Source organism: Artibeus jamaicensis, unplaced genomic scaffold, assembly GCF_021234435.1.
Source record: "Artibeus jamaicensis isolate MK-2021 breed Jamaican fruit bat unplaced genomic scaffold, CSHL_Jam_final contig_465, whole genome shotgun sequence".
In the NCBI taxonomy this organism is placed as follows: domain Eukaryota; kingdom Metazoa; phylum Chordata; class Mammalia; order Chiroptera; family Phyllostomidae; genus Artibeus; species Artibeus jamaicensis.
Genome location: NW_026521843.1, coordinates 40,516,865 through 40,543,349, shown reverse-complemented (window position 1 = coordinate 40,543,349; position 26,485 = coordinate 40,516,865). Strand labels below are relative to the sequence as shown.

Genomic DNA, 26,485 nt, shown 5'->3' with positions numbered 1-26,485 from the left:
GTTCATGTCCATGGGTTAGGTGTGTAAGTTCTTTGGCTACTGTATTTCCTATACTGTACTTCGCATCTCCATGGCTATTCTTTAACTACCTACTTGTACTTCCTAATCCCCTCAACTCTTCACCCATTCTCCCCCTGCCCCCTCCCACCTGGCAACCTTCTGTTAACTAATTTCTTTTCTCTTGCTTTTAAAAGCCTCTCTTTATCTTTAACCTTTGGCCTTTTAATATGTCTTGGAGTGGGCCTCTTTGCATCCATCTTGTTTGGGACTCTGTGCTTCCTGGACTTGCACATCTATTTCCTTCATCAAATGGGAAGTCTTCATTCACTTTTTTTTTTTCAGACATATTTCCAGTTTGTTGCTCTTTCTCTTCTCCTTTGGGCACCCCTATGAGGCAAATTTTGGACCTCTTGAAATTGTCACAGAGGCTGATCGTACTATCCTCATTTTTTTTAATTCTTTTTTCTTCCTGTTGTTATCATTGGTTGTATTTTGCTTCCTTATGTTCCAAATCACTGATTTGATTCTCGGGTTCATCCATTCTACTGTTGCTTCCCCATAAATTGTTCTTTATTTCAATTAGTGTATCCTTCATTTCTGACTGGATCTTTTTTACACTTTTGAGGTCCTTACTATGTTCCTTGAGCATCCTTATAACCAGTGTTTTGAACTTTGTGTCTGATAGATTGCTTATCTCCATTGCATTTAGCTCTTTTTCTGGAGATTTGATCTGTTTTTTCATTTGGGCCATGTTTCTTTGTCTCATTTTGACAGCCTCCCTTGTTTGTTTCTATATATTAGCTAGAGTTGCTTTGACTCTGTGTCTTGGTAGTGTGGCCTAATGTAGTGGGTGTCCTTGTATGGTCCAGTGGTACAGCCTTCCACATTACCCAAGCTGGGTACTTGAGACACACCCTTTCTATGGGCTGAATACACCCTCTTCTTGTAGTTGAGCTTTGGTTGCTGTTGGTGGATCAATGAGAGGGATTTACCCAGGCCAGTCAGCTACATGGAATGGCTGTGACCACTGATCACCAACCTCTGCCCTCCATGGAGGATCAGCTGTGCAGGGGCAAGGATGATGGTGCTCCAACTTGGTCTGTAGCTATCCACTGGGTATGCTGGACCTGGGGTTCCCTGGGTGGTGGAAGCCGTGGTCAGCCCCCACCTGTGTTTTGCACAGGGGCACCCTGCCTGAAATATAAAGCAATCTTAGATGGTTGCTACTTGTGTTGGGCTTAGAGATTCCCAGGTGAAGCCAAGCTGTGACTGTAATCTTGCTGCCCTAGGGCTTACTAAAGCCAGGTGTTTTTTGTTTGATTGGTTTTAGGAGCCAAGATGAGACTTTCTTATGGAAAAGCAGCTTGGGTGGGCCAGTAAATTGGGTGGGGTAGAGCCTCTGTGGATCTCCAAGGTAGGTCATACAGTGTTAGCCAGGATGATGAAGTTGCAGATATGGAACCAGCCTACTAGCTCTGTGCCAAGGTGGGGGGTGCAGAGTTTGGGGGTGCGGGGAGCTCAGCATAGGGACAATGGCCTCTGCTTGCCCCGATGACAGACACTTCAGTCTCTCCTTGTATACCAGTGGTGCTCTTCCAGCTGCCAACCTGGTGCTAGAACTCAGGGGGAGCAAGTCTGAGTAGGTGAGTCTGTGTGTGGGGTCCACAAGAGGAACTGCTTAGAGCTTTAGCAGCCTCCTCCACTGGCTCAATTCCCACTAGTTTTCACAGCCAGATGTTGTGGGGACTTATTGGCACTAGAATCCTGGGCTGGGGGGCCGGATGTGGGTGTGGCACTCCTCGCTCCTGAGATATCCCCAGAGAATTTTTATCCATGTGGGTGCAGTGCCAGTCCATTCTGCATCTGCACCACTCCTACTAGTCTGGATGGATATGGTTTCTTCAATTCCGTAGTTGTCAGAATTCCATTTAACTGAATTTCTGATATTCCTGAGTGATAGTTCTGTTTTAGTTGTAATTTTGATGTGGTTATATGAGGAGGTGAGCCATATCTGCCTATGTCACCATCTTGAACGGACTGTCCACTCTTTCCAATGACTTACTATGAATCTTTCTACTTCTACCAAGCTCCACTGCTTCTACTCTAGTCCATTGCAACCCTTTTGTCTCTCACCAGACTACTGCCTTAGCTTCCTAATAGGTCTCTTTGCTTCCTACTTCCTTATAATCTATTTCCAGAGAGCAACCAAGATGATTTTCTTTCTTTAGATTTTATTTATTTATCTTTAGAGAGAGGAGAAAGGAGGCAGAAAGCATCAGTTGGTTGCTTCTCATATGTGCCCAGCCCAGGGACCTGCTAACCAGGCATGTGCCCTGACTGGGGATTGAACTGATGACCTTACACTTTGCAGAACGACATCCAACCAAGGCACACAAGTCAGGGCCAAAATGATTTCTTAACAAATCATATCACGCTATTCCTCTCCTTACATTCATACTTAGAAGAAAGTATATACTCCTTATTATGACCTAAACAGCACCTAAGTGATAAGACTACTGCTGACCCTACTTCATACCACCTTTCTCCTTTATACTAAGGCCTTTCTTAATAATTTTTCACATAATTCACTGCCATAATAAACTTGTATGTACATTATACAAAATAACTAATTTTGTTACTAATTTTACCTTGAGCAATTAGCTCTAGATAAATTTTACTTCACTTATAGTAAAATGAAAATATATTTCTAAATATAATCTAAAACAATATTTTACTAAAATGAAAGAAATATTTTTTCCTAATAGAAACACAAGATTTAAAATTAAAAATTACCTCCTAAACTTATCTTTCTTGTCCTTTAAATCATCAACCTCATTCTGTGTGAACACATCAGCTATACGTGTAAGAAGATTTGCATTAATACAGTTCATGTTGCATGGAGTAGCTACTATGGCATTCATATTTTTATGGCAATACTGAATACATTGTTCAACCTAAAAAACACACAATAGAAAATGAATGATGAAAATAGTAGCATGAAGGATAATGTCATATTAGTACCTTTCAAAGATAAAATTCATGAAAAGCTTTATATATGTATTGCTAGGTCTTGCCTGGTTTTGCCTATTTGGGTTATCTATACTGTTCCAAAGTGTTCCAGTGGGTCAAATTTGTACAAACATATACATAGCTAGAAAAATAATTTTCAACCTTCTTAAAGATGCAATGAGCATCTCTCATGGTTTTGGCAGGTATAAATTTTAGTCCACCAACTCAAATGCACAGGATATCTGATTCCCTATCACTAAACATAGTTACAATTTTAAATTTCCATTTCCCTGAAGTAGCACAAAACATATTATCAGTGACTTCAGGGTTTTCTCAATCCTATTGTGCTGGTCTCTGACTTTCCTTCCCTTTCTCCAACCTGAGGGTATATTTATTTACTTTTTGAGGTGGGTTTGGGTTCTGGGGAAAACTAGCATTCTCTAAACATGTATTCTTCGAACATGTATTTTGCTTATGGGATAAAAATTATCCTCTAGGGCTTAGATTTTAAAATTCAAATGGTAAGGACTTTTTTTCTTTCTGTTAACCTTTCCCTGAAACAATTAACATCAGTGACTGAATGGGGGAGGGACTAAGGGTTAGAAAGAATACAAAAAACTAGTAAAACCCCAATTATCAAAGAAATTTTACATCCATTAACATAGCAAAGAAGAATTCTGTCCTCTGTAGTTTTATTAGGGACCAAAAGCAAATATTATTGAGAGTACAACCATAAAAATATATTAAAATATTTGAATGATAAGTTCATTAAATAAAAAAACAAATATATTTAATGTTAAAGCTTGATATGTATATGTCTATATTGTGCTTTTATGTTTAATCAACTACTTTTAAACAACAGACATGGGCATCTGATTTACTCATACAAAATTATATTGTTTAATAGTTGGGTATTTGTTCTTAATTCACTCAACTATAAGTGAAAGACAAATTAGCATTAAGAAATTACTTAAATAGTGAAATAAATTAAGAAATTGCTTAAATAATGAAACAAATATATTCCAATTAATTTTCATTTAGTTTGGTTTTAGAGCAAACTCTCTTTTAGGGTAAAGTTAATTTTGTTTAGTTTCATCTAATACAAAAGAGAGCTACTCCATGAGGATAAACTGCTTTCTTTATAGGCATCACATACGAATGATATATAGTGGCCTCGACTCCTTTCACAACAGACCAAAATACCTTCAAACACGAGCAGTTTATTATAATGGAATTACACTCTTGAATTAACAATTGCTTCAAAAAGATAACTTAGAATTTTCTAACACTGGAAGGAAAAATCAAGTTAAATGTTAAATCAAGCATGGGTGAACAGAACTTAGATCTTTTATTAATACTTACCAATGTGGGTGGGCTGGAAAGGGGGTAAAAGGCAGCAAATTGTACTTTAACAACAATTAAAATTAAAAAAAAATAAAATAAAAAACATCCCAAAATACTTACCAATGAATCCATTTTCAAAAACTCTGAAGAAATAAGAATTGAAATGGCATTTCCTGGCTCTAAAAAAAAAAAAAATTAAATTCTCCTTTTGATTTGTACCTCAATGTCCTCATAACAGGTTAATTTTCATATGAAAAGAGGATGATTCTTTAATAAGAACAATTTATGATAAATTTACTATGACTTACATATATCAAAGGAACAAAATTCAATGTTCAAACTTAGGGTACAGAGAAAATGCACAGTAAATTTTCCTGGAATTAGAGTCACATCAAGTGAAAAGACTCCAGCTAATGATAAGACATAAGCAAACTTCTCCTTAACTAAACCAGGAAAGAAGATAATTAAAACTGAGAATACATCACACAAAAATCAGTGAGAAAACTTTTTAAATGATTTAAGGAGAGCCCTAGTTATTTCAAAAGCAATTCAATGCTTGTTACAAATTCTTAATGAAAATAATTCTGAAAGATAATATAAAATTTACTCCTGAAGAACTGCTAAAGTTACTTCCCACAGGCAGACTGAGTGAGCCTTCAGAGGCATAACCAGGGAAAGTGGTATGCCAGGCAATACTACTCTTTTAGTCAACCTAAGTCATCTCATGTGAGGTATATTTAAGGAAAAAAAAAACCCTGATTTTTGCCGTTATAGTACTAAGACAGTTCACCTAAAGAATGATACAATGATTAAAATAAATAATCCAATGTTTCCTTAAATAACAATTCTAGATGAAAGGTTCTCAAATAAAAAAAGTTCCTTAGGAAATTGTAATATGACCCATTCCAGACGAGCAATGTGTGGATTTTCAGAAACTTAATTAAGCATTTTGGTAGTTTTTAGGTTAGAATAACCTAAAAAAACATTGCTTTTTATAAAATTTTACATTTCCATTCACTAGTTTAAAGTCAAAGATTACAGTGAGTAGTTTTAATACACTTCTTTTTACCTTTACTATACATATTAAATTTGCTGGGTCAAACAAGTTTTTTTTTCTTTACATAGATTTTTAGTTCACATGTATATATATCTGGATGGTCTGAAATCTCTGGACTCTGACTGGCTGAAATACTTGATTTAGCAATCTTGTCATTTTTATTTAAGGATCACTAGCAGCCTTTTCCATTAAGTTTTGTCATTAAAATGTAATAAATTATAAGCTTCCTCAGAAAATTTTATACTGTCTGTAGAGATTCATTTACTAGTAAGAACTTAGAAATATTTTGGTTTTGCTGTAAATAGCAATTCTAGTGCACGGAAAGACTTTATTAAACCACTAGTGAGAGTTCCTGTACAACTCTATGCCCAATGAAAGATTACTTACTTAGTAATTGTTATTCACATTATCTAGAATATTGGTTCTCAAACTTTTGCTCTCAAGACCCCTTTGCAATCTTAAAAACTGAGACTCCTAAAGAGCTTTTGTTTATATGGATTATATTTATTAGTATTTACTATACTAGAAATTAAAACAGAAAACATTTGTTAAGTCATTTAAAAAAATAAACATCATGTGTTCACATATTTTTATGAAAAATAACTTTTCCAAAATGAAAAAAAATTATAGAGAAGAATAGCAGTATTTGACATTTTTTGCAAATTTCTTCAGTGTCTGACTTAATAGAAGACCACTGGATTCTCATATCTGGTTCTACATTCAATATGTGGGTAGTCTTCTTTGATGTTACATCAAAACTTGACAAGTGGTACTTCCTTAAGGTTAGTTGTAATGGTATCTGAAATCATATCAATGAACTTTCCTGTAATGTAACCTCAAAATCTATTGATTTACCCTGTGATTTGAATCTTTATCCCATGCATGATTGTCTTAACATCATGCATTGGTCATTTGGAAAATATTCGTTCAATGAGTTACATAAATCTTGTAAAGGTTGAAACATTTCATTGTATAATATATTAAAAAATCACAAGTCTCATCAGAAAAGACTTTAAATATTAAGAAACTGTTAAGCACATGAAAACACATGTAAGATTTCCAAACTTTAATTCTCATTTGAAAGCTTGAATTTTACTATTGGCAACAAATACTAGCAGTTGTTTCCCTTTAGCTGACCAGCTCACTTAATTCATTTTCAAGAAAATTATCTGCCAATGCCTAAGTCTGAATAACCATAATTTGTCTGTCAGTCATTCTTTCAAGTAAAAATGGTTTTCTTTTTTCAAAAAAGCAACTAGGTTAGCTTGCAACTCAAACAACTGCACAAGTATTTTTCCTCACATCATACTTTAGTGTGCAGCAGAAGTACACTTCCTGTGTCATCTCACAGAACATGAGAAAGATGTAAACTCAAGGGTCAAGACTTAGTATAATTAAAATTTGTACTGCTTCATCAAAGACATTCGTAGGTGAACCTGGATTTTCTTTTTTTCCTTCTTACTATGAGCACATGGTGCTGAAAAATACAGTGACCACTAGTATAGTCTGGTGCCCTGGCTTTGACATGTGCTAAAACTGCAACAGTTTTGCCCTCCTTTATTTCTGCACCACGTGAACAAATGTCAACATATAAAGACAAATAACATTTTGTGTATTATTATGCAAATTGTCTTGACCTGGTAGATTCTCTGAAAGGATCCTCCAGGACTCCAGTGGTACATGGACCACACAGTAAGAACTGCTGATCTAGAGACCTGTCCATTTGCCATAAATCCACTATAATTTACTAAAAAAGATGAGATATCACTTTCCTAAATGGCAATTACTAATCTGAGTATTAATGCTAATGTTCAGGCAATTTTCCACATTTCATGTTTGGCCTGAAGCAACTACCAGGTGACACATAAGTGTAATTATTACAAAATAAGTAATAGATTGTCTTTTACCTAAAGTAGGCATCTCACAATCTTTATTCTCCTTAGTGTTCCTTTTAACGTATTTTATCAACCAGTTGAAAATCTGAACATCACAATGAACTGAAATGTCCACCTCTTCCCAGCGCTGGGCATCCATAGATAAATATTCAGCAAAGTACTTCATTTCTGATATTAAAAGATCTCGTGGGCAAATAAAATCTTCTTTCAAGTTTTTTGCTTCATCACATACATGGATCACCATGTTTGGCCTTCATAAAAAATGTTACACAGAAGTGAAATTATTAAGAGTTTTAGAAGAGGAGCCAAGCATACTGACATGTTTTTGAAGGTTTGACCACAAATCAGTATTACAGGATTTAAGTGTCTTGCTAATCTGATATATATCTTAGATTAGGAATAACTTTAGTTAAACTACTGTCTTAATAAAACAAATAAAAAGTTTTTACTATGGGACTCATAATTTACAGGGTTTAAATACAGGGTCCGGCAGAAGTAACACTTGGTTGAGTGTCGTTGGTATGGTAATAATATGAGTATAATAATTCATAATTTTAATTTGAATATTTTACCTAAAATGTCATATGGTGTGCTTGAGTGTGATATTGTTATGTTACAGAATTACATGCTTATGATTTTGTAATAAAATATTTTGTAACAAAAGGGGGAATTATTTGTGCCAGACCCTGTATATTATTTTCAAGTTATAAAGTTTTAGAAAACAATATCAATTCACCAAGAAAAATCGAATAATATATTCTAATTCTTATCATGAACATAAAACAGCACTTTTACATGGCTATGGGCCTAGGAAGGAGATAAAGTTAAGTACTAAAATCTTCCTACTAGTTAAAGAATTAAAAAATTAGCATGGCAACTTACTCATTTTTAACAGCAAGAAAGTTTGCCAGACATTTAATAAATATAAATGAGTAAATGTAGTTAAAGATTTCTGAAGACTAGAATGTGGTTATTTACATATTTAAAAAATAATTTGATAAGTTTAGATAATATACAGAATGATTGCTTTGAGTTGATATATACTCCTTGAAAATTACATTACCTCAAAAAGAACCATTAGTGTGATCAATAAGTGCCTTCATGTCATTACAAAAGGAAGAGATTAATAGGAAGAGATACACTGTCCTACAGTAGGAATTTAATGTCTGTTTAATTAAACTTGATAATTTTCTAATAAAAAAATTACATTTGTTCTAACCACTATGCCATGCACCTGAAACAAATATAAAATAATACTGAATATCAACTGCAATTGAAAAAAATACTGAATGTCAAGTGCATTTAAAAATTAAAAGGAATTAATTAATTAATTACATTTAAAATAAAATTGAGCTACCAGAAAAGGGATTATTAATCAACAATCTGTTAAAGTCAAAGGAATTTAACTCTTGGCAAATTGTTCTTCCAAAGAAATTATGGTCAAAATATTAACAGGTAATCGTTGGTACAATGAAGCATAAAGTTTGTGTGGCTTTTTGGACCACAAAATGAAATACTAGATAATTCCAGTACAGAAATTATCTGATGAAATTCTTCTGCCATACAAACAAATCTATCAGTTAAAAAAATTATGTAAATAAACAAAAAATTACTTTAAAAGGGTGTTTTTTTTATTTTACTGTGGTAAAATATACATAACATGAAATTTGCCCTCTTAGCTATTTTAAGTGTAAAGTCCAGTGGCATTAAGTACATTCATACTGTTGTGCAATCATCACTACCATCCATCTCTGGAATGTTTTCAAAAAAGGGAAATGTTTTGGTATGTAAATTATACGGTAATAAAGCTGTTAGCTCTGGCTGGTGTGGTTCAGTGATTGAGCACCAATCTGCAAACCAAAGGGTCACTAGTTCGATTTCCAGTCAGGGCACATGCTGAGTTGCATGCTGGGTCCCCAGTAGAAGGCGCGTGAGAAGCAACCACACACTGATATTTCTCTCCCTTTCTCCCACCCTTCCCCTCTGTCTAAAAATAAATAAATAAAATCTTTTTAAAAATCTGGTGTAAAAGAACTATCTAAACTGAAAATACACAAAGGAACTGTCAGAGACAATGAAAGTGCTCTATATCTTCATCTGGATGATGGTTACTTGGTGAGCCCATATGTGAAAACTCATCAAAGTGAATACTTAAAATATGTGCAGTTTATTGTATGTAAAATACGTGAAACAATACAAAACTTGTAATATATTGAAAGATGTACTCTAATTTTTACTATATTCAAATATGTCATTCTAAAATACATACCCAGTTTTTTAAATAGAGTTGGAGAATCAATGACAGATTTTTCTTTGGATTTTAAAATTTACTTTTAAAGTTTTATGTTAATAGATGTTGTTTCTAATATTCACAAAATAAAAGTAAATTTTTTAAATGAAAAACTAGTCTAATTTATAAATAACACAAATAAGTCATATGTTTAGCTATTAAACAATTATTTATAGTTCAATACATGAACTAAACTGATTTCAATTGTTTTAGCAACTGTGTAATGTGGTATTTCCTAAATTATGGTAATTGATGTATACAATCACCAATCATACATATATTAAGTTGATATTCATATTAAGTCTTATCTAGCAAAGAACCAGCCTCCTACCCTTCAGATTCTTCAGTCTTTTCTCCACCATTATGTGTAGTACAGTTTTCACTTTCTGAAGAACAATTCCTTGTGGAAGCTATACTATGTCTTCCTTAAATACAGAAACAAACACATACAAAAACAAAGGGGGGAGGTTAGCATTTCTAGCTCAGAATAGTTTTCACTTATTGAATGGTTATACTGTAAATGCATGGTTTTCAAAGAAAGATGGTACTTTGTCACGTGCCATATCCCTCAATATTTCCAAAGGTCTATGGAAGAAACAGTACAAAAAAGGGATAACAGATTGCTAATATTACAATGAAGATTAAAAATAAATACTGATATGGTATGTATGTACAGACAGGGTCAAATGCTCAAAGCTAACTGTATACATTTCTCTTCCTGAAGTAAAGTTTTACATCAATACTCTGACTGCTGTTGCTGAAACTGAAATAATTCCCTACAAGGATTTCTAAAATGAGTTGTTATTTCCAAAGCAATCATGGAAACATCTCTTCAACCCTGCCACTGTGTCATTTGAAGCTGTTGTTGACTGTAATAAAGGATAACTGTAAAAAAGATTAACACAAGAAACAAGCAAGGTTCTCTTAGTGATAAACAAACAAAAACATAAACAAAAAATAATTTAAGTAAAACATATAGGTCAAATTCCAAAACTTATGACATTAGTAGGCTAACAGATTGGAGAAGTAAATTTTGGTAAAGAGCTTTTTTGGTAAAAGTATTTCATCTGTATATTAACATTTAAATTTTTTCACATATAGAAAAAACAAATTTCTAAAATTTAGGAAGATACAAATACTAATAGATTTCTCTATTAATGTTTATATTAGCCTTTAAATAAATAAAGGAAAGATGACTGGAATGCATAATATTTTGCAGAATTAAAGGACAAATAGCATTTTGTTTTAAAACCTTACCTGTTTTGGAAACTGCATCCTGATCAACTGAAGTCTCCTGAAATTCTCCCTGTGTATCAAGAAGTGAGGATTTGATATATGTAGCTAAAGTTTTGACAGGATTCTCTCCTGCCATTAGGAGACTATACTGGTTGTCAACAGGTGAACTTCCACTGCTCTTCAGTTCCTCAAACCTTTTTGCGCACTGTAACAATATAAAAAGAAGAAAATGTGGGTCTGGAAGTTTTTGTAATTTAAAAATGAGGATATATAGTTTTGCCTACTATTGAGATACTTGAAGATACTTTTCTATAACTATAATTTTTATTTATTTTTTTATTGGTTGATTTTAGATAGAAAGAGGAAAGGGGAGAGAAAGGGGAGGGGAGAGAGAAAGGGAGGGGGGAGAGAGAGAGAGAGATCAATTTGTTTTTCACTTAGTTATGCATTATTGGTTGACTCTTGTATGTGCCCTGACTGGAGATCAAGCCTGCAACCTTGGTATATGGGGATGATGCTCTAACCAACTGAGCTACCCAGCCAGAGCCTATAATTATTTTTTGTAAGTGAATATTAATCCATAGGGTAACTAGCAAAAAATAAGCATACATTTCAATATACAAAAGCCACTGATTGATTTTTTAAAAAATTCAGGGCAGAATTTTAAAAAAACCCAACTTAACCCAAAGACATAATATGTTTATGCTCTTGTAGAAAAATGAAGAATGCTTTTATCAGCCACATTTCCCTGTGGTCTGCTGTTATGATCAGTTGACAATTTAAATAATTTAGTAAACAATGGCTAATATTTTTATATTGCATTTCCACCAGGAATAAGACTAAATTCTAACCCTCAATGGAAACTAGACCAAAAAGTATCTGATTTGTGACACCAGACTTTCTCTGTTAAAATAACAAAAGACTATTCCTACTAACAATGAGGTTCACCTTGCACAAAATATTTCATTGACACATATTTGGACATAGTTTGCTCTAGTACAGTGTTTTCCCTTAACCCATCAGTTAGTCATGAAATCAAGTGAGAAGGTCCAGATTAGCAACTGAAAAAAATAAAATAGAATGGATCAGAAAATATCAAGAGTGCATTAAGCTAAGCACTCCTTCACAAAAATGTCACTTCTATGTGTGTTTTGGGTGATAACATAAAATGCCTTCCTTACTGTGGGTATTGATCAAACAACACTGCTACAGGATCTGTTTATAAATCTCATCAACATCAAAGTGGATGATAAATCCTATAGAGGATTAAGTAATCTGGAATATACTATATATATATATATATATATACACACACACACATATATATCATGTATATGTACATATTAAGTGAATAATGCACTGGGTATGGCATCAATCATTTATTACACAAATATTTAACAAGTACCCACTAGATATTAAGCACTATTTTCAGAAAGCATTATTTACACAGTTACTACCACAAATGCCTACTCAAGCCTTTGAAAAGTGAAGTAACATTTTTTTAAAAGGCTCTAAAAGATAAGTAAATGTGGACTGAAATATTATGTAATCAATATTCTCATCTCTTTAAACTAAGTCTTAAAATTAAATAAAAATAAGTAATATGATAAATGAGAAACAGAAAATATTTGTTTATGAGTACTGAAAAAAATACTGCTGAAAGTCTGGGAACAAAAGAGAAATGATGCTAGAACATCATTAGTAGAAATATGTACAGGTTCATGTGTAGAACATAAAATAATATAAATGATATATTACTGGATCCATTTTTCCTACAAAATGAATTTATTTTTTAACACAAAGAAAGTGGAAGGTAAGTTTTAAAACATAGATTCTTTTTATCTTTCAAGTGAAGTTTATAGCTTATTTGGAAACTGAGTATAAATAGACTTATTTAACAAAGCTTACAGCAATTTCTAATAGTTTAAAAACAAGAAAATTACTTCCCCCAAGATGGAGGCATAGGTGGATGTGCCGTGCCTTCTCACACAACCAAGTTTAGAGACAACTAAATATTAGCAACAGAAAACACAGCTAGAACATGGAAAATTGAACTTTTCGGAAGTCCGTTAACAACAAATTCTTCAGCCTGACTGGTAAGGGGCGAAACCAGCGACTAGTGAAGCGGGGTTGCACAGGAAAACTCCGTCAGATGGATTCAGGCGCGCGGAATCCAGGCGCAGGGTTGGACCTAGTGAGCGACCGAGCGAGCGACCAGGCGAGCGACCGCGGGGGAGACAGCGGGGTGGCGGGGCTGCGTGTGGACTGTGGTCGCGCATTTGTGCGTGGGTGGACAGGCGAGGGAGTGGGCGGTTGGACTGGGCCGGCGGGTCCCGCCGCAAGCGGCAATGGAGGGCGCTGCCATTTCCCTGCTCTGACCCCACCTCCACATACAACGTCATAACCCAGCGACTCTGAGTGGCCTGGTCCAGGTGAACCACCTAAGGCGCTGATCCTCACCCAGCTGTGAGAAACAGCAGAGGGGGTCGCCATTTCCCCCGCTCTGACCACGCCCCCACATACAGCATCACAACCCAGCGACCTGGGAGACCAAGGCACCGCTTCTCGCACTTAAAGGGCGCAAGAAGATCTCAAAGCCCCAGAGCCTATAGATCTAAGCGATGAAGAAATAGAAAAACTCTCAGACGCACAGTTTAAAACATTGGTAATCAGGATCCTCACAGAACTGGTTGATTATAGCCACAAATTAGACAAATATATGAAGGCGAAACTAATTGAAATGAATGGAATTGCACAGGACACCAATAGCAATGAAAAGGAAACTGGGACTCAAATCAATGAAGTGGACCAGAAGAAAGCAAATAATGGCCAAACAGAAAAGAGTCAAGAAGCAAGAATTCAAAGAAATGAGGAGAGTCTTAGGAACCTCCAGGACATCTTTAAACGCTCCAACATCCGAATTATAGGGGTACCAGAAGGGGGGAAGGCACAGCCACCGGTGGAAAACTTATTTGAACAAATAATAAAGGAGAATTTCCCCAATCTGGCAAAGGAAATAGACTTCCAGGAAATCCAGGAAGCTCAGAGAGTACCAAAGAAGTTGGACCCAAGAAGGAACACACCAAGGCACATCAGCATTACATTAGCCAAAATTAAAATGAAGGAGAGAATCCTAGAAGCAGCAAGAGATAAGGGGACAGTCACCTACAAAGGAGCTCCCATCAGACTGTCAGTGGATTTCTCAAAAGAGACCTTACAGGCAAGAAGGGGCTGGAAAGAAGTATTCCAAGTCATGAAATCCAAAGACCTACAACCAAGATTGCTCTATCCAGCAAAACTTTCATTTAGAATGGAAGGACAGATAAAGTGCTTCTCAGATAAGATCAAACTCAAGGAGTTCATCATCACCAAGCCCTTATTATATGAAATGTTAAAGGGACTTATCTAAGAAAAAGAAGTTAAAGAAACATGAACAGTGAAAGGACAGCAAACTCACAGTTATTAAGAACCACACCTAAAACGAAAGCAAACTAAGAGGACAGCTAGATCAGGAGTGGAAACATAGAAATGAAGATCTCAAGGAGGGTTAGCAACAGGGGAGTGGGAGGAGGAGAAGGGGGGAGAAGGTACAGAAAATAAGTAGCATAGACAGTAGATAGAAAATAGATGGGGGGGCAAGAATAGCATGGGAAATATAGAATCTAAAGGACTTGAGACACATGGTCATAAACTAAAGGGGGGGTAATGGTGGGGATGGGGGGGTAGGGTGGAGGGGAATGAAAGGGGGAATAGAACAACTGTAACAGCATAATCATTAAAAAGTTTGAAAAAAACAAGAAAATTATAAATTATGGATATTTGAAATGAATACATGGTTGCTTAAAAAAGAAATAAACTATAAAAAATTTAAAATATATTGTTATTTTTTGTAATTAAGCAAAAATTATGTATCTATGTACAAAACAATGAGGTTGGACTCCCTACCTCACACCACATATAAAAATTAGCTCAAATAGATAAAAGACTAAACATAAGAGTTAAAACTATTAAGACTCAAAAATATACAGGTATAAATCAGGTGAGAAGAATTTTCTAAGCATGATGAAAAAGACATATATCTGAGTAAAATATTCATAAATTTTAACATAAAGTTTTAAACATTTGAATATAAGTGGCTATTATAATAGGCTGAAAACAGAAAAATAAGCTAGATCAAGGGTTAACATATTTAATACATACAAAACTATTATTATACCAGTAACAAAACCAGAAACAGAAAAAAGACATGGAACAATATAAAACATTTAACCTCTTCAGGGTTTAAAGAAAGGTTATATTAAAATGGCAATAAGATAGCATTTATTAAAAAAATATACAAATGAGTCCTGAATGGTTGGGCATTGTTCTGCAAGGTGAAAGGTTGCTGGTTTGATTCCCGGTCAGGGCACATGCCTGGGTTGCAGGTTCAGTTCCTGGTAGGGGTACATACAAGAGGCAACCGACTGATGTTTCTCTCATGTTGATGTCTCTGTGCTTCTCTTTCACCCTCCCTTCCCCTCTCTCTAAAAATAAATAAAATCTTATATATATATATGATTATATATATGTAAGATTATATATATACACATATATATATATGAATTTTGAGAAGACACACACATAAGTAATACTTATATAAAAAGTGCAAGGATCAGGCACTCAGCTATGTTGACTAGAGTATAACATGGATGACCCTTCTAGTGGGAAATGTGTAACAAAGCCTTAAAAATGCACAAGCACCCTAATCAAGCAATTCTGCTGCTGAGATTATCCCCTGAAGAAAGGAGAATCAGATATTTATTAAAGTGGCATTTGTAGTAGTCAAAATTTGAAAATAATAGCCTAACTATCCAACAAAAGGGACTGGTTCAGAAAATTATGATATAACTCAAATAAAAGAATAGTATACTCCATCCAATGTAACAGAATTCTATTTATGAACTGACACATAAAAATATTTATAATATATGAAATAAAGAAGCATGCAGCAAAAAAGTAACATTTGTTACAAGGCCACATGAAGATTTCATACATGTATAGAAAAGAATCCGGAAGGATATATACAAGGTATATACTTTAGCTGAGGTGAAATTAATAAATTCTGATTTTTTGCTATTGTCTTTGTGGGTATGTATTCTTTAAGGACATGTTATGTTTAGTAATGAAAATTATGTAAAAATTAACACTACTTAAAAATAATCTGATTCACCATGTAGTTGTATTTTGGTTAAAAAAAAATCCTCAACTTTCAGTTAAGACAGCAGCATAGGGAAACACACGCCTCCTCACACAACCACATCAAAATTACAACTAAAATGTTAAACAACCACCACTAGAACTGTCAGAAATCAAGCTGAATGGAAGTCTGACAACAATGGAATTAAAGAAACCACATCCATCCATACTGGTAGAAGGGGGGCAGACATGGAACAGACTGGTCCCATATACATGTGTGATGAGTAAATATTCAAGAGGGATATCTCAGGACTGAGAAGTCCCAGCCCCACACCAAGCCCCAAGCCCAGGGTTCCAGTGCCAGAAAGATAAACTCACATAAATTCTGGCTGTATAAATTCTGGGGTTTGAGTCGATGAAAGGAACTACTGGAGTCCCAAGCAGTGCCTCTTAGGCAGCCTGCACATGGACTTACTCAGATTCACTTGTTCTGAGCTCCAGCAACAGGGTAGCAGCTTGAAAGGCCCCAGTGGCACACAGGGAGAAACTGAAGGGCCTGGCATCAAGGCAAGAGCCAGGGGACAATTTTCTCCCAGACAGAAAGGCAGGCAGAGGCCACTGTCTCTTCTGAAGCCTCCTCATACATAGCCACAGAGCCTCTGAAGCCTCCTCATACATAGCCACAGAGCCACAGAGCCTGCAGGCAGGTGTCAGATCTGAGACTCCATCAAACTGGCTAATACTCTTTGCCATGCCCCTGGAGATTACCTGAGACTCTGTCCCACTCAACTTATGAGCCTACACATGCTGCCCCTGCGCGGCTGATCTTCCACAGAGGGCAGAGGTTGGTGGTAAGTGGTCACGGCTAGTCCTTGCAGCTGACAGGCCTGGGTAATTCCCTCCCATTGATCTGCCAACATCAATCAAGGCTCAACTACAAAAGAAGGGTGTACTCAGTGCACTGAAGGGCACATCTCAAGTACCAAGCTTGGGTGATGGGGTGGCTATGCCACTGGACCCTACCTACAAGGACCCCTACTACATTAGGCCACAATACCAAGATAAGGAGTCGTAGAAGCTCTACCTAACACATAGAAACATACACAGGGAGGCTGCGAAATGAGCAAAGAAATGTGGCCCAAATGAAAGAGCAGATCAACACTCCAGAAAAAGAACTAAATAAAATGGAGATTAGCAATCTATCAGATGCAGGGGTTAAATACTGGCTATAAGGATGCTCAGGGAACTTAGTGAGGACCTCAACAGCATGAAAAAGATCCAGTCAGAAATGAAGGATACACTAATTGAAATGAAGGACAATTTACAGGAAACAACAGCAGAATGGATGATGCTGAGAATCATATCAATAATTTGTAATATATGGAAGCAAAAAAACAACTGATCAGAACAAGAAGAAAAAAGAATTAAAAAGACCCCAAGGGTACTACTGTAAGCAGCCTCTGGGACAACTGCAAGCATTACAACATTTACATCATAGGGGTGCCAGAAGGAGAAGAGATAGAGCAAGAAATTTAAAACCAATTTGAAAAAACAATGAAAGAAAACTTCCCTAATTTGTTTAAGGAAATAGACATGCAATCCAGGAAGTACAGAGAATCCCAAACAAATGGATACAAAGAGGTCCACTCCAAGACACATCATAATTAATATGGGAAAAGTTAAAAATAAAGAATCTTAAAAGCAGCAATGGCAAAGCAGTTAGTTACCAGTTACCCACAGAGGAGTTCCCACAAACTGTCAGCTGATTTCTCAAAGGAAACTTTGCAGGCTAGAAGGGACTGGCAAGAAATATTCAGTCATGAAAAGCAGATGCCTATGGCCAAGATTGCTCTACTCAGCAAAGCTATCATTTAGAATCAAAGAGCTGAAAAATAGCTTCACAGACAAGAAGTAACTAAAAAAGTTCATCATCACCAAACAATTATTATATGAAATATTAAAGGACTTATTTAAGAGAAAGAAGATCACAACTATGAGCAATATAATAGTAATAAATACAAATCTGTCAACAATTGAATTTAGAAAACAAACTAAGCAAACAAGTGAACAGAGACAGAATCATGGATACAGAGAGCACTTTGATGGTTGTCAGATGGGAGGGGGCTGTGAGGAAATGGGTGAAGAGGCATGGCGATTAAGAAGTACAAATAGGTGGTTACAGAATATCTATGGGGATATAAAGTACAGTAGAGGAAATGGAGTAGCCAAAGAATTTACATGAATGACACATGAATATGAACAATGGTGTGGGGATTGCATAATGGGGTAGGGACTGCTGGGTGGAGGTGGGCAAAGGGGAAAAAATTAGGACAAATATAATAGCATAATCAAGAAATATAATTAAAAAATCCTCAATCGGGTGATTCTGAATATGAAGTTGATATTAGATGATATGGTGGAGTTATTTTCTTAGGTTTGATTGTGGTACTGTGGTTATGTAATATTGTCCTTATTATAAGGAGATGTATGCTACAGTCTATAATGTGAAGTTTCATGATGCCTGAAATCTACTTTTAAATGTCACAAAAAATTACATAAAGAGATCAAATCCTAGAATTGCCAAACCTACATTAAAGATATAAAGATGCTATATTATTTTTTCAACTTTTAATGTCTAACATGTAAAAATCCTAAAGGTGATAACATATAAATTAGGGAATGATAAGGTACTCTAAATCATAAGTTTCAACATCATTTCACAAAGACTTATAACTGAGGGCAAATGATAAAAACAGTTACTTTGGGAACTGCTTTTTTTTTTTCAGCTGTAAAAAAAAGAGGGTGTAACTTGGTTCCATCACCAATTCCAAATACCGGGAAAAATCACTGGTATCATTTCTACTTCTAGAACTGTGAGATGATTCACTCACTGCAAGATTCCTTTTAACCGCAAAAATTCTAAGGTTAGTGTTTCTCAAACCTGGGTTCATTAACAAAGGATCAGAAATCAGAGAGTTCCCTACAGAATTTTTTAGATTCTAAGTTTTAATTCTGAGTATAATAATGTTAATAAAATCCTCTAGATCATCACAATGACAGATTATTTCACTGCCTATTTGCTGTCTGTTTACAAGTAAGTTCGTGCCAAGAAATATTTAAATTGTCTAAGGCTAATTTTAAAAAATGACAAAGGCAGGGAAGGGACTTGTAGGAGGGGTGCAATAGTGTTAAGGCAAGGCAAGTAATGTTATTGTGCAATGTAAGGCTTCATTAGTAGGTTAAAGAGAGAAAGTGGAGAAAGAATGAAGGCTTTGAATGGCACATGGCAGTAATGGCTGAATGCAAAAAATTCTGTGCCACAACAGACTGCACAATATTTGTGTAATAATCAGCAATTTAATTTCAGAAAAAACACTAAACTTATCACATTAAGTAAGCACTATTACTTTGAATTGTGTTGCTTTTAGTTTTTCCTTGTCTATAATGTATAAATTAGGTTCATGGTGGTATAGGTATGTTTATACCTAATATTGTTAGAGCTCATTTAGTTTATTGTACATTAGGATAAAATAGTTTAAGTCAATGTTGGGAGTTTTAAGTTTTTTCCTTTAAATAGTCTGAATATTACTCAAAGCATTAGGGGTTTAATAATGTAAAATATTATTTACAAAAATTTTATCTACCCATAACTTCACAGGAAAACCTCTATTGATTAAGATACTGTGAGTGAATTTTCAGTTGTATAAACATGTAAAACATATCTTTTTTTCTGTTTGTTCCTTGAAATTGATAACTTTTGCCCTGGCTGGGTAGCTGAGTTGGTTAGAACACCCTCCAGATACACCAAAAGGTCACAGGTTCAATCTCCAGTCAGGGCACATACAAGAAGCAACCAATAAATGCATAAGTGAGTAGAACAACAAATCAATCAATTTCTTTCTCTTTCTCTCTCTGCTCCCTTCTTCTGCCTCTTCTTCTTCTCTCTAAATATCAATCAATAAAAATAAAATTTTTAAATGGTTAAAAAAAGAAATAATAGAGAAACTGATCACTTCTGATTTTTCAGGAGAGACTTGTGAGACTGTTATTTACCTCTTTGGGTGTTAACCCAGGTACAAGCCTTGCCACAGTTTCCCAGTTAATGGTCTGATGGATTCCGGTTAATGGATAAAGGATCATGTCCAACACCATTTGGTTGTTATTGTTCAGGAAATTGTTGTTTTCTGAATATCCACGACTCATCTTTTGCAACTATAGATAGAAAAGACAAATTTTATTTATAAATGTTTTCAGAACATTATAAATCAGTTGTAATTCATTCCTAAAAATTATCTGCTACTACGTAAAGGAAAAATGAAGCTGATTTAAAATAAACACAAAATATATAGCTCAAACTCTTCAAATATAATAGGAATTTAATATCATGTCTTAGTGGATGGATGAAGGATGGACAGATAGATCAATATGTGATTAAAAGTATAACACACAAAATATATTTTTTACTAAATTTATTGGGGTAACATTGGTTCATAGGGTCATATAGGTTTCAGGTATACATTTCTATGATATATGATTTGTAAATTGCATTGTGTGTCCACCACCCAAAGTTAAATCATCTTCTGTCGCCACTGAATTGTCCCTCTTAACCCTTTTATTAGTCCCCCAACCCCTTCCCTCTAGTAACCACCATGCTGTTGTCTGTCTGTGTCTATGAGTTTCAATTTCATATCCCACATATGAGTGAACTCATATGGTTCTTAGCTTTTTTCTGACTGACTTATTTCATTTAGCATAATATTTTCAAGATCCATCCATGTTGTTGCAAATGGCAGTAGTTCATCTACCATCAGGTGGTAGATATAATAAAGTTATCCTACATGTATCTGCATGAACATTACAAAGAAACAAAGAAAAACATTAAGCACTTTAAAAACATAGCTTCTTAGCAACCAGGGAGTTACCCTGTTGATGGGCAAGAATCACGTTGTGAATATGAGTATAGACTCTGAAGCCAAATTTCCCAAATTTTCCATCTGGTTCTAGCACTTAGTATTATATGATTCAGATTACTTATTTCTATGCCTCAATTTCCTCATCATCTGTAAAACAAAAAAATAGTGGCTAGCCCACATACTTTTGAGGTTGGACTGAGCTACCCAGCACACATTAAGGACTATATGTAATAGTAACACTGCCATACCAGAGATCCTCTGATTAAACAAATCACAAGGATAAATGTGGCAGATAAAAGAGACAGCAGCCTTTTCAGTGAAGTACACTTTTGACAAAATAAGTAGAAAGTCACATCTAGATTCTTATCCACTTTTACCGGTCTCATCTATAATAAAATAAAATAATACCTACCTTTAGAGTTATTGTAAGGATTAAATAGTAATATATAAAGCACCCAGTACACTATCTGGCACACAAAAGGTGCTCAGTAAATAATTTACCTCCATTATTTGAGAAGTATGTTAGGGCATGGGGTATTTTTAAAATCATTTGTTTGGGCCTTAGTAGAAAACGGTCTACTTAGAATTCAGGGTAAGGAAGTAGGTGCTTTTTTTAATTTCCAAAAAGTTATTTAAAATTCTGAAAATATTTAATGTGTTCTACAATGTGTAGGTACCTGTTAACTTATAAAAAATACTGTCCAAGACCAAATACTTAAAACTTGTATATTTCTAATATAATATACATGTTTAAGAATAATTTAAATCATATAGATGTGAAAAATTTTTTTCTGTTGACATTTTCTTTACACAACTGAATCCTACCAAGCAAGCAAAGAGTGCCCAGTATTAATTCCAGTTAAATGAACGTTCAAGAAAGCATCTCTTCGAGTCTGCATGTAAGTACGACAGGCCTAGCTAGCATTGATGGATAGTCCTTAATAATACATAAATGCTCTCAGAACAGATGTCACAGTGCATCCCATTCTGGAAAAAAACCAAGTCCAGAATTACCAAAAACTGTGACAAAAGGAGAAGTTTGAAGCTCAAATTACACTACTACTAAATCTACCCCTATCCATGACATAATATATTTTAAAAGTTAATGTTTAAAGTGAAATGTATTATTTACCAGAAATTAAAAAAATCTATTTGTTTAATACACATTTTAAGAACGTACTTCATATTCTCTCCTCCATTCCCACAAGCTTGCTTATTTAAATGTATCTGTAAGACCAATCTAACTAATTAAGACCAACAGAGGTCCCCGACTGACATCTGATTTTTCTTTTCTAAAACTGAAAAGGGCTCTAGAGACAATTTCCCCTAAGCAGTGGTAAGGTGGCAAGCCAGAGGGGCCGGGCGGGCAGGTCGAAGGCCTTTGGTGGGAGGTCCGCACCAGGGGAGAAGCCTGACGGCCAGGCTTCCTGACTTCAAAGGAGAGCGGGGACGGTTGGCGTTCGTCAGGAAGAAGAATGTAAAATGACATTAGAAACCCAGGATGAACAGACCACAGCCGGACAAACCTTCAGCCCGGGGGGTCCCCGCGCCGCGCGTCCTCGGGGCACCCCAGGCCTTCGCTGTCTCCCGCTCCACCTTCACCCCCGTGGTGCTGAAACTCTCTGGGAGCGGAGCTGGTGGAAAGCGGACAAAGGCGTGGGGCGGAGGGACGAGGCTGCGGGGACAGAAGCTGGGCTCCCTCGGCAGGTGCGTGGGCGAAACGGGTTGAAGGGATGAGGGGCAGGCCGGGCTAGCGGGCTGCGAACTGCGCTGGCGGGCGTTTGGGCAGGGGGACCTCCGCCCGGCCCGGCCCGCCGTGGGTGGAGGCCGCGCGCAAGATCGCGCGGTCCGGCAGCGGTACCGCCCCTCGCCGCACTTCCCGCCAGCTGCGCGCCCGAGACCCCTAGGCGTCTTGCTCACCTCAACGGGGCCGCGGTGGCCCTCGTGGAACCTCGGTCACCTGCGGCGGCCGCCTTTGCCAGCGCTGTGGCCATGAAGCTCCCGCGACCCGACCCGCAGCCCTGCCGCCGCCCTCACTTCGAGCCCTCACGCTACGCCCTGAGCGGCTGGGAAACCAACGCCCGCGGACTAGGGCGCCATGCCCGACAGCGGCCCGCCAATCGCAGCCCAACGCCACAGTGGTCTGGCCAATAAGCGACGAGCTCCTGTCAGGCGGGAGGGAGCCGAACTAGTCGCTGCAGCACGGGTTTGCCTTGGCCCTTCCCCTGCCCCCTCTCAGCGTTCACACCCTGGCTTGTCGCAGTGCAGCGACCCCACCCTCCCAGCGTCTCGTCTCTTAGCAACCAGACCGGCAGAGCCAGACCTTAGGTGACCAACTCTGAGTCCAGAAGAAAGGGGGGACACTGGAGAGATAGAAGAACTCGGATAAAGAACAGATGAAATGGTTTTCGGTCCAGGTCACTTTGGTATAGCTGCTTAGGTTAGGTAGGTAGAATGGCAAAACTGTAAGATCTGAGGGACACAGTATCTTGGGTTAAGTATTCTTTTTCAGGAGGCATCTCTTGAAAAATGAAAATGGCTCTGGGTTACAAATTGAGTTTTTACTCACATTAATAGGTTCAGCATGCGTGTGTTATTGTGATTACCACTGAGAATCTTTTTTAAAAAAGATTTTATTTATACACAGAGGGAAAGGGAAGGAGAAAGACAGGGAGAGAAACATCAGTGTGTGGTTGGCTCCTTGCACAGCCCACTGGGGACCTGGCCTGCAACCCAGGCATGTGCCCTGACTGGGAATGAACCAGTGACCCTATGGTTCACAGGCTGGGACTCAACCTATGGTGCCACACCAGTCAGGGGAATCTTTGAAACATTTCTAATTAGTGAAATGTAAAACAAAAAAAGGAACTCTATCACCACTGTGAAGTACACACACAGAAAAATGTTTGTAGATAAAAGGCAATAAAAGTAAATGCAATAAATAAATGCAATGCCTTTTGGACTCCAGCTGCTACCAAACATTGCTGCAGAACAAGATTTAAAACTAAACATAACTTTCTTCATGAAAAGGCAGAGTTGTATAAGACAACAAAAACAAACAAAAAATAATGTGGAAAAATAAAAGACAAAGCAATAAACACATTTCCTTCATCTGCTTCAAGGTCCGAAAGAAATCAAGTAGGTGTGTTGGAGGCTATGTTCACTTTCCCCAAAAGTCTGTTACTATATCCCAGTGTGGAGTTCTTTTTACCACTCAAAAGTGGAGGTTCCCATTCACAAAACCCACTTAAATTGGTATGACTCATGCTCAGACTCTGTACATGGTGTCATCACATGTGTGTTCATGTGTGTGGCAGTTTTGTGGCCAACATTGTAGAATCTTGACTATTTACTCCTGAACAATAATATTATCCCCTTGTCCTACAGTACCTGGGCTAGTAAAGGGTGGAGGGAATTTTCCACTCTTCTAATAGGCTGTTACAAGAGAATACCCTGGTTTCTAGAGCACTGTCCCACTTAATCCCCTTAGTAAGTCTGTAGACCTTAAAGACAACTCTTGATTCAAAACCTAATCTTGATAACCTGACTATTAACAAGTGCTCACCACCTTTAACAAGAACCCTTACCACCTGACACATAGAACCCTTACTATGTGTCAGGTGCTCTGCTAAGTGCTCAACACAGAATCCCCTCAATAGCTCAATGAAACTGATATTATTTAGAACTCAATAAATATTAACAAGTTTCAAATGGAAAATCTGTTAAACATTTATATTAATAAATTCATTTTGGTCAGCTTTTAAAAATTTGTGTTTTTACATACAAATGGAAAAACAGTACAGTAGTATATGTTTGATCATTAATACAATGGTTGAGGAGTGGATTTTTCAAATCAATTCATGAGTTTAAAATTAGTTGTCATTGTACCATATGTACAGTGTACCATAATTGTCATTGTACCATAAATGGATGGAACTTTTCAAACAATATTGACAAAGACTTTAAAATTCTAAACTATAGTTATAAATGTATCTATTTTTTTCTCTGAGTCAGGAGGCACTTAGGAATCTTCATAAACCTTAAAGCAGAAGTTCTCAAATGTCTATCTTAGTTTAAGGACCTGTGAGGATCTGTGGTAGATGGGAAAAACATTATGAAATGTACATGCTTGCTGATTTATTTTGTTAGTAGAAATTATGCCTTTCCTATTTTCTGGTGTTAATATTGTTGCTTCATTTCTGGTTTCTCCTCATACTCCATTGAGGTTATTAAGTTTCCCAGTTAGTTTCAAACTAAAGATTAGTTTTTACAAAGTAAATATTAAACAAAACATATCAAAGAAACAAAAACACATATTTAATGATTTTTTTCAGTGTAAAACTTGAAATAATTGGCTATGCATGTCTGGAAATTGGAGGGAAGTTCTAATTTTTGGCATTGCACTGGGCAACATGTATGGCTCTCTTGCTGAATAAGTAAGACCCTGTCTGGGATACACACATTAAAGCACTGTGAATCTCATAGGAAGGATGATCAAAACCAGTGAACTGGGAAACTGCAGGCAGAAGGAAGGAGTATGGGTGCCCTGAGGGGTAGATGCCCAAAGCTGTCAGGAATCTGAGCTCTGGGCCAATAAGTAGAGGGTGACAGGAAATGATTCTGATCTCCTACTTTTGCAGGTTAAAACAGGGTGACATGTAAATAAGCCAGGCATTGAAAGACAAATACCATATAATCTCACCTTTAACAGGAAGCTAAACAACAAAACAAACAAGCGAGCAAAATAAAAACAATGACACTGAAATAGAGAACAGGGGTACAGCTACCAGAGGGGAGAGGGGAGGGAATTTCAGGGGTAAAAGGGGAAGGATTTACAGGAACTAGTATAAAAGACATATGGACAACAACTAAGGGGTGTGGAATGGGAGGGAGGTGGGGAGCACGGGGGGTAGGCTGGGATGGGAGTAAAAGACAGAATACTGTACTTGAAAAATAATTAAATAACAAAACAAAACAAACAAAAACCAAAACAGGGTGACATGGATGGGTTCATTGAAATGACTCTTGGCTTCTTGTCCAAGGAAGACTTCCGCCAAGATGGAGGCTTAGGTGGAAACCCTGTGTCTTCTTGCACAACCAAGTTTAAAAACAACAAAGTTTTAGCAACAAAGACACAGCCAAACCACGGAAAATTGAACTATATGTAAGTCCGACAACAAAGAACCATTCAGCCAGACTGGTAAGAGAGGCAGAAGCAGCAGTAGAGCAGGGTCGGGCAGAAAAGATCCACCGGACCAACCCAGGTGGACCGACCCAGGTGCACGACCCAGACGCACCACTTAGGCACACAGGCAGCCATGGGTGAACCCCAGGTGTGGAGTAGCAAGGGGTGGACCAACTGAGGGCCAAGGTGGCAGGCTGACTGAGGTCACACATTCTTGCACAGATAAACCAGCAAAGGAGCAAGTGGTGAGACAAACTGTGCAGGCCCCAGCGGTGGGAAGCAGCATAGGGGACTGCTATTGTCCCTCTCTGACCCGCCCCTACATACAGCATCATAGCCCAGCGACCTGGGTGGCCCCACCCTGATGAACACCTAAGGCTC

The 26,485-nt window shown here is 36.9% G+C and overlaps 1 protein-coding gene across 7 annotated transcripts in view; it reads right to left on the bottom strand.

The window, feature by feature from the left end:
- SANBR (SANT and BTB domain regulator of CSR) overlaps window positions 1-23,006 on the bottom strand; it is a 61,648-nt gene extending 38,642 nt beyond the window's left edge. For 4 of the 7 annotated variants that reach the window (XR_008392010.1, XR_008392011.1, XM_053667137.1 and 1 more), the window contains exons 1-7: window positions 22,840-23,006; window positions 20,060-20,218; window positions 10,853-11,036; window positions 9,927-10,020; window positions 7,318-7,556; window positions 4,474-4,532; window positions 2,794-2,954 (exon numbers count right to left, since the gene is read on the bottom strand). Coding sequence is in view for 5 of the 7 variants with exons in the window: in XM_053667137.1 (XP_053523112.1) it covers window positions 2,794-2,954; window positions 4,474-4,532; window positions 7,318-7,556; window positions 9,927-10,020; window positions 10,853-11,036; window positions 20,060-20,209 (887 nt within the window). In the remaining 2 variants the exon portion in view is untranslated. Of the gene's footprint in view, window positions 1-2,793; window positions 2,955-4,473; window positions 4,533-7,317; window positions 7,557-9,926; window positions 10,021-10,852; window positions 11,037-20,059; window positions 20,219-22,839 lie in introns of those variants that run through there. The other 3 variants (XM_053667139.1, XM_053667140.1, XM_053667142.1) reach the window with 3 other exon arrangements.
- Window positions 23,007-26,485: the final 3,479 nt, after the last annotated feature.